This window comes from Drosophila biarmipes, chromosome 2L, assembly GCF_025231255.1.
Source record: "Drosophila biarmipes strain raj3 chromosome 2L, RU_DBia_V1.1, whole genome shotgun sequence".
NCBI classification, from domain to species: domain Eukaryota; kingdom Metazoa; phylum Arthropoda; class Insecta; order Diptera; family Drosophilidae; genus Drosophila; species Drosophila biarmipes.
In genome coordinates, this window is record NC_066612.1 from 18,389,733 (window position 1) to 18,404,907 (window position 15,175).

At 40.9% G+C, this 15,175-nt stretch overlaps 1 protein-coding gene across 2 annotated transcripts; it reads left to right on the forward strand.

Moving 5' to 3' along the window:
- The first annotated feature begins 681 nt into the window (after positions 1-681).
- On the forward strand, positions 682-9,104 carry LOC108033894 (activating transcription factor of chaperone). Of its 2 annotated transcripts, XM_017108546.3 has the most exons (5): positions 682-852; positions 1,744-2,034; positions 2,094-2,204; positions 7,595-7,884; positions 7,949-9,104. In XM_017108546.3, the coding sequence occupies exons 2-5, from the start codon at positions 1,866-1,868 to the stop codon at positions 8,519-8,521; spliced, it is 1,143 nt and encodes a 380-aa protein (XP_016964035.1). In that variant the 5' UTR covers positions 682-852; positions 1,744-1,865; the 3' UTR covers positions 8,522-9,104. The 2 variants fall into 2 exon arrangements, with proteins under 2 accessions (XP_016964035.1, XP_016964036.1); XM_017108547.3 differs by lacking the exons at positions 682-852; positions 1,744-2,034; positions 2,094-2,204 and adding an exon at positions 4,654-5,942.
- The last annotated feature ends 6,071 nt before the right edge of the window (positions 9,105-15,175 follow it).

Genomic DNA, 15,175 nt, shown 5'->3' on the forward strand with positions numbered 1-15,175 from the left:
GTAATGCAACAGCGTAACAATTCAAACAAGTAATAATTGTGCACTGCAAATAAACTCTTTCAGTTGCAGGAATTTCAGTTTTCAGGCTCTGCAGCCCTAGTTTTAAAAAAGGAATCGCCCCATTTTTTGACAATCGCTGTACATCACATTTACGAAATGGTTAATGTAACCGTTCATATTGGCTTATTGCCTTCAAAAAGGGTTGGGAAGGTTCCCAAATTGTCAACTTGGAGTAAATTAATAGTTTAAAGATATTTTTATTAAAAAACTCGTATTTAAAAATTCTTTCAGTACCCACCTTGGTTGTGTCAATTGTTTTAAAAATTTTATTTATTCTTGAATTTAAATTGTGTAGTGATAATAAATATACTTGTAGAAATTTTATCGTTTAATTAAAAATATGAAGTCGCTACATTTCTTTTCATTGCACTGTTCAGAAGAATTAAAAGATTTACTTATTGATATCGCAGGAAATCCTACTCAATTAAAGTATATTTTCATATCTTTGTATTGTAAGTAATTGGAAACGTTTTAATAAACAAATATGCAACTAAAGTTATCCATCTTTCAGATCTTTCTGATTTTCGCACATTTGAATTTAGGGGGAAGAGTGGTGGATTTTTTAGGGGAAGTCCCCGAACGGCAAACGCCGTTTGCGCCCTCTGGTAACACTAAACCCAACAACAATCATTATCGTTCCAAATGAAACGCAAAAAGGTCCAAGTGTTATTTTCTCCAACGTTTTCGGCATTTATATGGACGTAAAGATGGCTCTATAGTTTGCGCGCAAGCAAAACCAAGCTGCACCTAGGTGCCCTAACACAACAAAATGGAAACGTTTAAAAAACAATCGTGAGTATGCCGCAAGTCGAACGTTTGCGAATTTCGCAATGACTCACGCACACTGCGGCACTTCGGCGTTGCACATTCGTCGCTGCTGCACGTGTGTGTGTGGTATCCGCTTTTATGGATTCCCGACGATTGGCCCATTCAAAGGCCATGCTAACGTGGCAAACTCAAACCGATGGCGAGCGAATGGGGCATGCAACCAGGTAGAGAAATTGGCTGACGCAATCGCCTGTTGGAGTTGAGTAATTCGCGTTGCAAGGGGCAGCACGTGTGGAAAACCGAGGAACGACCATGACTCACCACAGTGAGGACTACCCACGCGGACGCACCCCTTGGCTTGGCGGAAGGTCTACATTTTAGGCTCCAAAACGTGTTGCGCTATCGCAAATCTCTTTGTTTACCTTCCGCACTGTATATACATACATATGTGTGAATGTATGTACTTACCTTTCTGTGTAATTTAAACTACAAATTGGACTATGATTAGATAGGATCACTAAACAACAATCATTTCTATATAATATGTATACAAATGTCTAACACATGTCTATGTTGACTACATGCACTAGTGTAATGCATAGGTCTCAAGGAATTCTAAAAGTTATCAGAACATATAACGTTTTTAAGTTTCACAAAAGTTAAACCAATTTAAGTCTAGACAATTATATAGTGCATTTTAGAGCGAGTTCAAGTTCAGGTTAGATTTTCGCAATATTCCTACGAAATTGCTCAGAAAGCTTGTCTAGAAGGGTGGCGTTGACTGTTTATCAGCATGACTAGCGGTCGAATTGATTTGATTAGGATCTTCTTAACAGTGCGAGTCATGTCGGCATTGCCATGTAATTTCAATCACAAATCACTAATCCGCTGCACTTTTTTTCTAAACCTTTTCAGTGCCATCATGGCATCCTCACAACAACAAGCAACACCGCAACAACAACCACTCACATTCTTCGGGCCGGACTTCACTTTATCAACAAAACGCATATCTCTGACTTCTGATTTTGATTCTGAATATGGACGCATCATTTCAAGAAACCATGGAGAGTTTACAGTTGCCCAAGGAGCTGTACTGGGACCTCAAGCTGGAGCCGCAGTCCCCTACAGCGGCGCTGGGCTCCGACCTGCTCTCGTTCACTGACTCAGTAGACGCAGAGTGGCTGTGTGACGATAACTTTGCAAATGGTCTGTGCTCCTTGATGACCCATTCTTTTGAGGTCGCTCTAATATCTTCCAAATTCCAGGCATTAGTCTTATTGGCGATGAAGAAGCTCTGATCCTGAATGAGGCCGCTTCCCTCGAGCTGCTCAGCGACGAGGAGTTGGTGGTGGAGATCTTCGACATGAAGGATGAAGGTATGTCTTTTTAGTCTAAAATAAATGGGTTCTTTTTTAAATGTCAGTCAGCGTTATGTGAGAAGATGTTGTATGTATATTTCCAAAGTTTGTACTTTTGTGATTCTAGTAAAACGTTTTTTTTGTGTATATCAGTCAAAGCATAAATTGTTTGTTACAGCCCCAAATAATTATTTCACTCGAAAACTTCAAAAACTTAAAATTGTTTAGGCAAAGGTTATAAAGAAATATTAAATTCCCTATTACACAATATCTCAAAAATTATTTATTTCAACTTAAGTTTTACAGTACGTTTTGAAATGCATAATTTGGAAAACAAGCAATCGAATTGGTTCCTATTAAAGACTTATCAACCAAACCAATTTGAAACAAGAAGCAAAAACCATACTAAGAAAATAAAGCTAGGGAACACAGAAAATCGAAAAAATAACAAATTCAAACGAACTTTGAACGTCTGCAAACTGACTGGCAAAAACCTGGCATAAATAAATCATGGGGAAATATTACAATACAACTGTTATATAAATTCACTTTGTTGCTGTCATATACCTGTAGCTTGGGGAGGTTATTGTATTCGAGCCAAATCGAAATAGGTTTTCAGACCCTATATAGGGTAAATACTCGTATTGATCAGCAGCAACAAGTGACGCCCGAGTCATTAAGGGGCCCGAACATCAAATGTTTTCGAACGAAATATACGAGACACAGATACAGGGGAAGTTGAGGAACCGGTTCGAGATTTGCTTTGTTTTCGTTGGCGTATGTGCTGGCAGTTTTACCAGCTTATATGTGCTATGTTGTTTTCACCGCGCTTTTTATTATTGTTTCTTAACGTGGCCCACAAGCCAGCGTTGTAATGGCCAATTCCGAGGCAAAAACAAAGCCAGAGAGCGGGAGAGAGCCATGAAATCGGAATCAGCTCTTGATCTGATTGCGTTGCTGATCACGCGCCGAGCGAGTGATCAGTGATCGGTCTCTCCAATTTGCTCTTTATTACACTCTTTTGTCTCTTTGCTGGCGCTCAGCTGGTAGCCCAAGGAATTCCATAGATAACAGCTGGTTGTGTGCTATTTCACGGAGGAATTCAAACCATTTTTCGCTCATTGGGGGTTGTCTCTTTAAAATTCATAGTATGGAATTGAAGGTTAAACTTTATCGGGTCTGGCTTCTTTAAAAGAGCCGAAAACTCTTCCTACAAAGGAGCTTTTCGGACCTTTCAAATACTTCGATCAATGAACCATTTGACGCAGTTATGGTAATCATACTTTGGAACTGTAAAACAGGGTAGGAAGCTTCTTTGTTTTTAAAATTTATATTTATCTCCAGGACGTGCCCCTCATTTTGGCATTGACGGTTTTTTTGAGGCTTGGCCTGGTGGATGCTATAAATAACTTCCTTCAGGAGAGCAATCTCCCCGATAAAGAAAAAGGATTATTGAACTGCTTAAATATGACTAAGTATGTGTATTATACTTCAGTTGTCCTAAAATAATCTGGTTCAGTACGCTCCTAATACATATCACTAAGGAGAGTCCTCGAATCGCTGTCATCTGCCCAGTAACACGTTTAATGTATTCCACCTAACATTAAGAAGAACCACCCCAGTGACTTGATTGTCGTCGAGGGTGAGAGGTGACTGACTGCTGATGTACACACCAGAAGCAGTTGATAATACTTTATAAAACACAGGCATACGTTGAATATGCATTTTTATAAGAACTACAGAGGCAGAAAATAACAGTGGTCGATGGTTCTTGAAACATACGCATTTCTACCCCTAAAGATGTTTCAATAAATTTATTAAGAAGATCAAATCCCAGAGAACAAGTAAACCAACTTACAGACCCGTTTATAAGACCAGGTCGTCAAAACACTCGATTATAATATGACCGTTCATATAACCTGCTTTTGAGTAAAAATTAATTTTAATATCAAAAGAAATGTACAATGTTGTATGTTAAACGTATGCTATAAGAAAATGTTTCCAAAAAAATTATTTTATCAATTATTATTATATTATTTACCAAAAAGCACTTCTGCTAAAAACCTATGTTCTAAAACATTACTTTTGACCCTTCTTATTTGTATGAAAACATTACTTTTGTTTGTGAAAAATTTATAAGAAGCCTTGAACCTAGTGGATACACCCGAAAGATTTTCTTTAAGTAAACAGTGTTAAACTTTCACCTGACCATAGGTCAGTGAAATTGGTCGTATTCGGCACCACTGTGCGGAGTCCGATGGCTCGGAGCGCACTGCTCTCGTGCCGCTGATAGCATCTCGGACTGGAAATAAACCCACAGATTGATCTTAATGCAGGGCCTCTCTCTGGGCTCGGCCGTCTTCCCCAGTACCACTCGCTCGCTCTGGCCTCCCAGTTAGTCGAGCAAAAACGTGGGGCGCTCTGCGATCGGAACTCAGTATAAATCGTTACTCAGACGCGAGCGTTCGGATCGAAACTCGGCTTTGACTTCGATTTCTGCCGCCCCCCGCTACCACCCAACTCCCCTCTTGAACAAAAGCAACCCACAACAACACAAAGAAAACTGCCCAAAGCGAACCGAGACAATAACAAACAAGCTGCGAAGTAGCAACCACACAATCGCACGTCTTGACGTTTTGAAACGTTTTAAAAAGACAAATAAAAAGGCATTCGCGAGAAACAAGAAAATTTATTTAAATAAGTGTTGCTATAGGGCATTTTGATGAAGGAAATCTGGCGAGTCGTTAAAAATAAGTCCAAGAAACTTTTGTTCTAAGCTCCGCCCAAATTCGAACTTTCCACGAACTTAGCCAAGTGAATTGCTGGCTGTGAAGTGAAGGCCGTTTGAGCCACTCCACACTTTTCAACGGCAGCAAACAAAACGGCTAGAGTCCGCTTAAGGCGACCGTCGAGTGCCAACTATATGTAGCCCATCCCGGGAAAATAGACAGATCCACGATAACGTCGCGAGCACCTGGAAATTCGAGCGCGGGCACCAAGGACTTTGTTAGCATGATACCACACTGTGGATACCGTTACATGTGGAACCGTGAAATTGTGATAAATTCGCAAAAGTTGGTGAAACGACGTTAAGCAGGAGGATCCCAGTTGTCCGACCACGCCGACCACTTTGCGGCAGCAGTTGGATCCCACGGACGGAGACAGGAACCGAAGGACAGACAGACAAATAAAGGCCAAAACTCAAACTTCCTTTATACAGTTTTAAACTTTGAAAACGTTTTCTGCGTTCTGGCACAAGTCGCGTTCAGATTTAACTTGAATTTTAACCGACACTTAACCTCTAGTTGGCAACCGTACTATTTGTGAACGGTTTTTGTTTTTCTATTTACCCAGCCAATTGCTGGAGCTACAACCGCTCAACCAGCACGTTCTCAAGCCTATTCGATTGTACATTCAAAATTGACTCTGTGATTTTTACCCTTCTCTTGCAAATATTTTATAAATTATACTTACCACTTGTATGAAAATTGTTCATATTATTATTTACAAAGCGCATATCGTTTAAATAAGAATTTTTGTCTAGATCTAGATTATTTTTTATTGTTTTATATTTTAGCTAAGTCTTTCTTGACAGTCTTGTTTATAGTTTAGATTAGGTCTTTAATCCAACATTATATTTTTTCTGCCCCCTTACTGCCTTTACTTGATACTTGAAATACACTTTCTTAACACTCGACAACATACGATTCACTGCTGCCGCAAACATGAGTACATATATATTCATGCAAGCCTATGGTTAGTATACTGGTGTTATGATCTGAATAACTTGCAAACATAATATTAACTTTGGGTTGCTCTGTAGGTTTTTACTCTGGCTCTTTGACCACTTCAGGTGACTTTCAGGGCGATCCGGTTTATCAGTAAATTGCTTCGTACTGCTTTGATTTTTTATTGATCGCGTTCAGTAAAATTTTTATATAATTCATTTGCATATAATGACTGGACTGGGGTTGGTGTTACTGGAATTTCTTAATTCGAAGTTATCTGAAAATATTTTCTGAAAACCTCCACATCAACTGAAGAAATATATATATATTCGAAACAGTGCTTTACTATTAAGACATTTACAACATCTATTTTAAAATGCACTGGACATGTCAATGGGAATTTTACATTAGTTTCTTGGTATTCCCGGCAATCTGGGCTAACCAATCTGAATTAAACTGCACATTTATTTGTCTATAAAGTCATTTTTGCGTCAAGGTTTTTGCTAATCATGTCCCCATTAAATATTTATATATATATATAATTTTTTATTTTCCTTACGATTGCTGATATAGTTGTCTCTGTCGTTTCATTTGATAATAAAAATGTCAACATTGTTTGCTTGTTTGAACAATGGCTTTTTCGGAAGCTCTACGAAATCAATCTCTTTAAAGTGCTTCAGCTTAATTTTAAAACTTGTTGTAAAATCTGGCCCTTTTATAAATGTTAACAAAATGCTCAGAAATTGTTCTTCCTTTTCGTTTCGTAGGCTTTTGATTGAACTGACTATTGCACTTGTTGTTGCGTAAATGTGCACAATGAATATAATATTCTAATAAAGCAGGGCTGGGCATGGTAACAACACAGCTTCAAATCGCATTTTTATGTTAATCAAATAACGCAGCTACAGTTGCTCTGCTTTCAAAGTACTCGAGCGCAGCTGTTTGCGAGGAGATTGCTATATAAATGGACTGACAGATCGATCGATGCGAAACGTGTTATGCTAATGTAGAATCGATCTTGGGAGAGAGGTGAATGTGTGCCCAAGGTGTCGCTGGGTCAACTTTTACAAAGTAAGCAGGTGTTGCCACAATGCTTCTGGAAGGTTGCACTCAGATCGAATCTTCCAGCGATGGAACACTTTTGACTCAATGTGATTGATGCCAGCCCATTTTTATCAAATAATAAAACCCATGTCGTCGAACTTTGTTCAATATAAGTGGTCTCTGACGCTCTCCAATAAAAGCGAATTGAAAACAACAGCAAATCAAACGTATATTGAAGAAAATATGCCACAATCAATATGTAAATGTTTACTAGAGTTCTGAACGAGATACGAGCATTGGTTGCGTCCTTCGCTTCAATGGAAATAAGTTTCAATTGAGAGTGGAAAAATATGGAGAACAACCATTCGCTTTCACAGAGCTAAGACGCAGATTGTGTTTATGAAGTTGGAGAAAATAGACGGGAAGGGGATAAAACAGAAAAGAAAATTAATAATTCCGATATGAATAAAACCAAAAGCACCTCCAAATTGAAATTCAAAGGGACTTCCAAGTATTACTTGGCTTTAAAATTCATTACCCTTTAAAAAATCGACCCTAACATAGTGCTATTAAAATATCAAATATTATCCTCTGAAACTGCAATTTCTAAAGCTTAAAAATGTTATTCTTCAATAGAATGTCTTCTGGACCAAAAGGCAGCCGTAAACTGCATCGATTATGAAAGGAACAGCTATCAGCCCATCATCGATGTTGTCAGCCAGCCGATAATACCCGTAAACAAAGTACCCTTCGCTTCATCTTCAGTAGCTGCTTCGCTCGTTTCTTCCGCCGATTACCAGCTCGGCGATCCCCCATCCCTGGTTCTTCAGCAATTGACGCCGCCGCAGTCTCCGCCCCAATTCGATGCTTACAAACAGCCTGAGGAATCCCTTCAGCTCCTGCCTGTTAAGGCCGAGCAGAAGGTGGTAAGTTAAAAAAAAGCTTGTGCCTACCAATCAAACATGATGCTAATGAACACGAATATTACAGCAATGCTATACTCCTGACGCTACAAGTGCTGCAGCCGCCACGCCTTTTAACTTCAACAACTGGGTGGGCGGCAGCGAAATCGCCCGCGAGAACCAACTGGTCGATGATATCGTCAATATGCGTGCCAAGGAGCTTGAGTTGACCACGAACTGGCCGCAGTTTAACGAAGACTGCGAATCTCAGGCCTCTTCCTCGCTAGACAGCAGGAGCACAGGCAGCGGAGTGAACGGCAGCATCGCCGACGCGGACGAGGACTGGCTGCCAGAAGCCACCAGCAGTTGCTCCTCCCCAGCACACACCGCCGTGGAGCAGTCTGCGGCTAAGCCAAAGAAGCGTACTCGCACGTACGGCCGCGGTGTGGAGGATCGTAAGATCCGGAAAAAGGAGCAGAACAAAAACGCCGCCACTCGGTACCGCCAGAAGAAGAAGCTCGAAATGGAGAGCGTGCTGGGCGAGGAGCATGTACTGTCCCAGGAAAACGAGGAGCTTCGCCGCACTCTGCAGGAGCGTCGCAATGAGATGCGCTATCTGCGTCAGCTGATACGCGAATTCTACCAGGAACGCAAGCGCTAGGCGTTATCTTTTGTTTCATCTTAATTTCAATGTCGTTTGCAAAGTTATCGTTATCGTTAAACCCAACACTCTCCCCTATTCTCTCAACAATTGCATATTGTTTCAATGTAACCCGCAAAACAGCAACAATTGCCGGCTTACCCAAAGCTTTGGAAAACAATCAACCACGCAGTCTGTCATGGCCCCCATTTTTTGGCACCTATGACGAGTCTCCGGATTCCGAATTACTCCATGCCAATGGTGGCCACCGGCAAGTCGACACGGCAACACAGGTCAATTTGCATTCTACTGTAAACTTGAATGAAAACCTTTTTGAGTTGGTTTTGTGCGAATCGACCTGTAACGCGACTGCTGTACTAGTTTGAAAACCATTTTATTTTTTGACAAATGTAATATTTACTTTATTAGTTTGCAACATTATGTAACAGAATATTATTCAACATGTATCAGCAATAAATCAAAAGGGTTTTAAAAAGAAAAATGAAGATAATAAAATTGTGTAGGGGTTGGTGCTCAATCCGAAAATGAGTAGGAGGGTTTAAAGAGTTGATTAATTAAAAGTTAAACATTGTAAAATGCTTAAGTTTGGTGTTCTTAATTAAGTTGCTTTTGGAAATGTATGTTTGTCGCACAATATTACAAAATTACTAATCGGACGAAAAACAAGCACTTCAACAGGAGCTGCAGTACGCCAACAGGAACTGCGTGTAGGCATGACTGGTGTGGGGAGGACATCTGGGTCTCCTTTAATATTTTAATATATTTTTAAAGTTTTTGAGGGGTAGGGGAAAAGGTTTGGATTCTATCGAATGCCGTTTGATTCAGACTTAATTTCGTGGTCGGACTCGAGTCAGAGCGCTGACATAAATGACCATAATCAAGAACAACTGGTTTAAGATCTGCTACTACGTCTCCCACTTAACGGTGGACTTTTGTGCGTCCGTATGACTTAATTCGAACACCTTTTTCCATAATTTTCCGCTTATAATTTTTTAATTTATGTACGTAGTGAGAACAATGCGGTTCTGTTTTGCACCAATGACCGCTATTTTTATACTCGTAGAATAAAAGTGTATACTAGATTCGTCGATTCGGAAAGTTGGTAGCAGGTAAAAGGAAGCGTTTCCGACACCACAGGGTATCAATATTTTTGATCAGGCTGTCTGCCTGTCCGTCCGTCTGTCCTTATGAGCAATGTGATCTCGGAAACTATAAGAGGGAGAGGAGAAGAACTTGGCATGCAGATTTCTGGGCTTCCTGTTTCAGCAGGATGACACGTCCGCAGTACGCGCAAACTTCGCTTTTATGTTAGACAAAAAATTTTAAATTTTATTTTATTTTATTTTAATTTTAAAAGCGGGTATTACAATATCGCTACATTTCCCCATCGCTCCCTTAAGCTGAGTAACCGGTATCTGACAGTCGAGGCTTCCGACTATATCATTCTTCCTTGTTTTTTGATATATTATCTTGTGTTTTATTAAGTTTCAAGCCATCGGGTTTGACTTTTTGTCACATTCTCTTGTATCCCTTTAAATGGTTCATCTGCCGTAATGAAAACTTTCCCTAATTAACTTTCAATCAACAACTTTCACAAAGCCAATCCACTCGACGGCATCTGTCCCTCCACTCTGAAGGTAGGTACTCCAACATGCTGAATGCCAATGGAAGATAGGGAAAGCTCCTCCACCTGGTGCATGTCCCGAATGACGTGGGCATAATCGGATTATGATTATGTCGATGAATATGAGGCGGTTATTATCGCCAAGACCCGCCGCCCACGCACTTGACAAAGTGCATTGAAATTAAGTCAGCGAATGCCAATTAAATGCAAAATGGGAAAACAAAGCAAATAGTCACAGATGGAGATTAATATAGTCCAAATTGTTACACCGGGGGTTAGGAGCCGTCGACACCGAGGAGTGCGATACCAAAACAATCCCTCACTGCTGAGATTGAGATTGGGAGATTGGGGTTGGGATTGGGATATGGGAATCGGCATGGGTTGCTTTGGGATTTGCTCGCCAGGACATTTTGACTGATGAGCCGGCGACGTGAGCCATACAACTGACTTGGCTTCGGTGGCTGGCGCTTGTTCTTTGGGTTTCACTACTAAACTAAATTTTCCACATCGTTAATTTATATTAATATGATTTCTGTGTCAACGGTCGATGCGCTTGCCGTCTAGAGCTCGCCTTCCCAGGCGTCGCCACATAGCCGGTGAGGTCTGAGGTCTCGAGCTACGAACTCCGATGTCGCCCAAGTCGCCGACGTCGACTCCCGCCGTGTATGACAAGGCATCCACGAGCACATCCACAGCCACTTCCACATCCACGACGGAGCCCATGGAGGTCGCCGGCGCAATATTTATCTAAATTGTTATTTTTCACACTCACGCAGTTCAATGAATTCGTGAAAATTACGTTTGGGACTTTGTGTTTGCTCGCCGCCGAAGCCATCCCCATCCCCATCCCCATCCCCATCCCCATCGATGTCCCGATACCTCCCCGTCTTCGTCGAGCTTCGATTCTTCAGCTGAGTCCACGAGCCGAGAGTGACACTTTAAGCGCTTGGTTAAGTATATTGGCATAAAATTCAATTTCCCTCCTTTGTGTTAATCCTGTTATTAGCTGCCATCCTGCCGCTGAATCCTTTCATTCGCTCCCCTTAAATGCCAGCACAACGCATGAGGCGCCGGACTTGAGATGGTGGCAAATTTGAGATTGCTGTGTGGGAATAGCAGATTTTTGGGTGAATGCTGATGCGCCCTCCAAAAGGGGATGAACTAGACCTGTTGCTTACATTCCTACATATTGGGCATCCTTTCAAAGGATTATTTTTAGTTAGTTGACTTAAATGAGTGGATGAAAACTGAAATATCTATACAAGTTTTAATGAAATAGTATATCAAATGGGACCATCTATTAAACTCTATTCTGGTTGACAAATTGGTTTAGTTGGGATTAAGCTTACAGAATCTAATGGTTCCTGCGCAGCTCAGCTTTATTTCAGAATAGTGACAGAAAAAAGTGTTATGCAGATCGCCTCTAATCGAAGGTATATTTATTCATAAGTGTTTTATCTAAGTAAAGGGTATCTGTTAGCCGAGAAACTTGACTGTTCTCTCTTGCTTCTAATGTTTTTAAAAATATTGGTATCAGGCAAAGTAAATATAAATGTAAGTTTTCAATATACTTTTTAGTTGGTAAAATCTTTTCGTGGCTAGCTCAGCCGATGTATGCGTATCAATTTCCTGTTAAAACACACATTTGCATTCACAAAAATCATTTAGCAGCAGAACCATTTTGATAACGTAAAATAAAACCGCTTGCTGGCAGCAATGGTCTCCCCGGAGTAGTCGCAGAACTAGAGGAGATGGAAATCAACGTCATCGTTAAATTTAATTAGGCATCAAATGACCGGGCAGCCGAGCTAAATCAAAGCCAAATGGCCTGAAAGTGACCCAAGTGCAGGCGAAATTCAACCGCGTGGCTCAAAGGGCGGTCGCAACACTTTAAAACACAATTAAAAGTCAAAACGTCACTGTAAATGGAAGCCAGTGGGCAACCCTCCGAGGACCGAAGAGTCGTCAATGAGGCGCCACAGGGAAAGTGCTGATGCGGGCTGGCGAACACGACACCCGTTTTACATAACATTTAACAAAATTATAATGAGGCGCAGAATGGGTGTTTATCGGCTGGGGTAGAGTAATCCCCCTTGTCCCTTGGCGAATGTTAATGAGATTGTGTGAGACATATTTTAACTATTTTCCTTTTTTAGGTTTCAGAGGATCTCTTGTGCGAAACGCAACTGTGGCTTATATAATTCGCATCGGGCGTGAGTGAGTCACTCTCAGAAGATAACCGCATTAGACATCCATTAGAATAAATTCAATTACCGCCTAGCACAAGTAAAACAGAGGGAAACTATAAAGGAACTGCTAGAGGATGTGTATTTTCCTTATGTAATTACCGCGCAGTACACAAATAGCCAAAGTGGCTTATCTCTGCGTGGACAACATTTTTCTTTAGATGTTCATAATTACAGAGCGGTTTTAATTTTATTAAAGGAATCCCACTTCAGTCCTTATATGCGTAGTATGTTTCCTTCATAACAAGCCACATTACAAGCTAATTTTATGAGCCAATCCATTTGTTTGATTTTCGTTTTCCCAATTTTCGTGCGCCCTTATCTAATCGCATTGAGTGCGAAAAAGTTACTGTACCTCTACTTATCGCAGCCCGCACACACACTTAACTTACCCAATTTTCACACATTTTCTATTTTCATTTTCAGCTCTTAGCTTACGGCCATAAAATAAAGTTAAACAATATATGTAGCCCCAAGTCACGCGGGTTGTGATATGTTCGAAATGCGGGTCATTTCAATTCAATTGTTTTACTTATAGCATTGCAAACTGAGTTGTATGAAAGGGGAAAAAGGGTTGCAAGGTAGAAGGGTGGAAGTATTTAGGTAAGTAAAACTGAACCAAACATTATCCTAAATTGTTAATTTCACTAAAAGATAGATAGATATCATGAGAGTGCCACACCGCTGTGCCGATAAGCTTTAAACACAAATTCGTTATCTATAATGCAACGATTTTGCATCTCTTCAGTGTCTCTGAAACTTGCCACAGACAAATCAAATGCAATTTCACGGCTATTTGGATGGGACAAGAAAAAACATTTTCCAATAATGAAATAAATGAGCACAATTTTCAATTTGCCATGCAGATGAGCCACAAAACCTAGTTGGGAGGAGTGCTCCCAACGCAAAGAGGCTGCGAGTTCCACCAAACAAAGTGCAACGTGGGGGCTTTAAGCCGAGTGCACACAGTTCGAAATTGAGGGGCACAATGGGGCTATTGAAGTACGCCATGAAGTACGCAGCATGTGCAACAATTAGCGGTATTCCGAGCTTTCACCCCTCGGCTATCTTGCCATTTACACGTAGCTCCCAGTGCCCCAGAGTACGTGACATTTTGGCAATGGTCGTTGCCCGTTTTCAAGAGTTACCAGTTGGAGGGGAGACAATTGCATGCGTTTTACACTCTACATTTTTTACCATTACTGCTTGTTCATCTATTTATTATTTATAATTTGGATATATATTTTGTATTAAGGTTCTATTTTTGGAAACTTATTTGAAGTGTTTAATTGGTTTTTTAGTTACAGAGTTGCATAATGATTTTTCCCTTCTTGAATGTTCTCTTAGATTATAAAAAGGGAGCTAATATCTTACGAACTTATCTCAACTTTATCTTGTCTGTGTGGTGATTTTGTTTTCAGTGTGCCATGCATGCCGGAATCTTGTCAGGCAGTTGAAAGAGTTCGGGAAGGCCCTCGAAATTCCCCCGTTCTTCAGGGGAAGCTGCACAAATGTACATTTAATTAGCCAAGAACGAACCATTTCAGTTACACCCCTTACTTCGATGCCCGATTTGTTTTGCCAACTGAGCGTTTGAGAAGGGCTTCGAAAAAAGAAATAAAAGACCAACTGTCCCCAGCTCTGCGTGCATCGTTCAGCTGATGAGCAAACAAACAATGAATAAAACTCGAGGCACTTGAATCCTTAGCAAAATCAAAAACAATTAAAGTTTGTTCAAGGAAAACAACAAACAGAACTCATCAGCATGCCACACACACAAGCTCGCACACACGGCCATGGGTGTAAACATGATGTATGTATTTTTCCACTTTTCCACCCACCGACCCACTTACCACACACACACTGACACGCCGCAGCGAACAGATAACGTTGCCTACTTTTGCGCGCTATTCGCCGACGCAAACAACTTTCTGCGTGACGTCGTTTGACGTTTGATTCTAAGCTCCCTTCCTCCTCACCCCCTCCTAGCACCCCCTAAAATCCCCCCTCTCCGTACTTTCTTCCGGGCCTCCCACTTTCCTTTCGCTGCCCCACCGATAAATAAATTTGAACATTTGGTGTAAATGTAAATAGATTGTTCTCCCCTTACACCACTACATGCTTGCGTGCGTGTGTGTGGGTGATTAAAGGGTGGCCGTGTCAGGGGCGTGGGCAAAATGCGGCAGGGGTGGGGCAGGGGTCGCCTGTTGAGGGCCAAAGGGCGTCGCTCATTTGCGGCCTGGTCAAAGCGGCGCCAGGCAGACGCCCAAGTAAACTGAATCTCTCTTTTGCTCTCACTTGCCCTGCCCTCCCCCCTGACATCGTAATCGCTGGCTATGTGTAAAAATTAAAATATACATTTCCGCTTCCCGTCTCCTCGCTCCTTTTGATGGACACACATGAAGACGAGCCGGGGTTCATATTTTAATGATTGTGAAGTGTTTCCGATGGCCTTGGCGCTCTGCTGGAGTGTAAGAGTTTCCCGCAACGAAAACAGTTTCGTTGTTCTTTTTTATTTAAGTAAATTTAAAAGTTCATCTTGTTTCACTTGATTAAAGATTTGAAAGATGTTTACCCTCGAGTAAAAAATGTTGATGGGGTCCAGCCGATCGAGTTCCTAAAAAACATTTGTAAGGCTTTTAATGACATAATTTATTTACCACCCCCTATGATATAACAACATTCTAGTTCTCCATTTCGAAAACAACTATACCTTCCTGTCAAACCTACCATTATTGAGAAAAAAGCGTTGCGGCTTTATTTCAAACATTATTTTTATTAAAT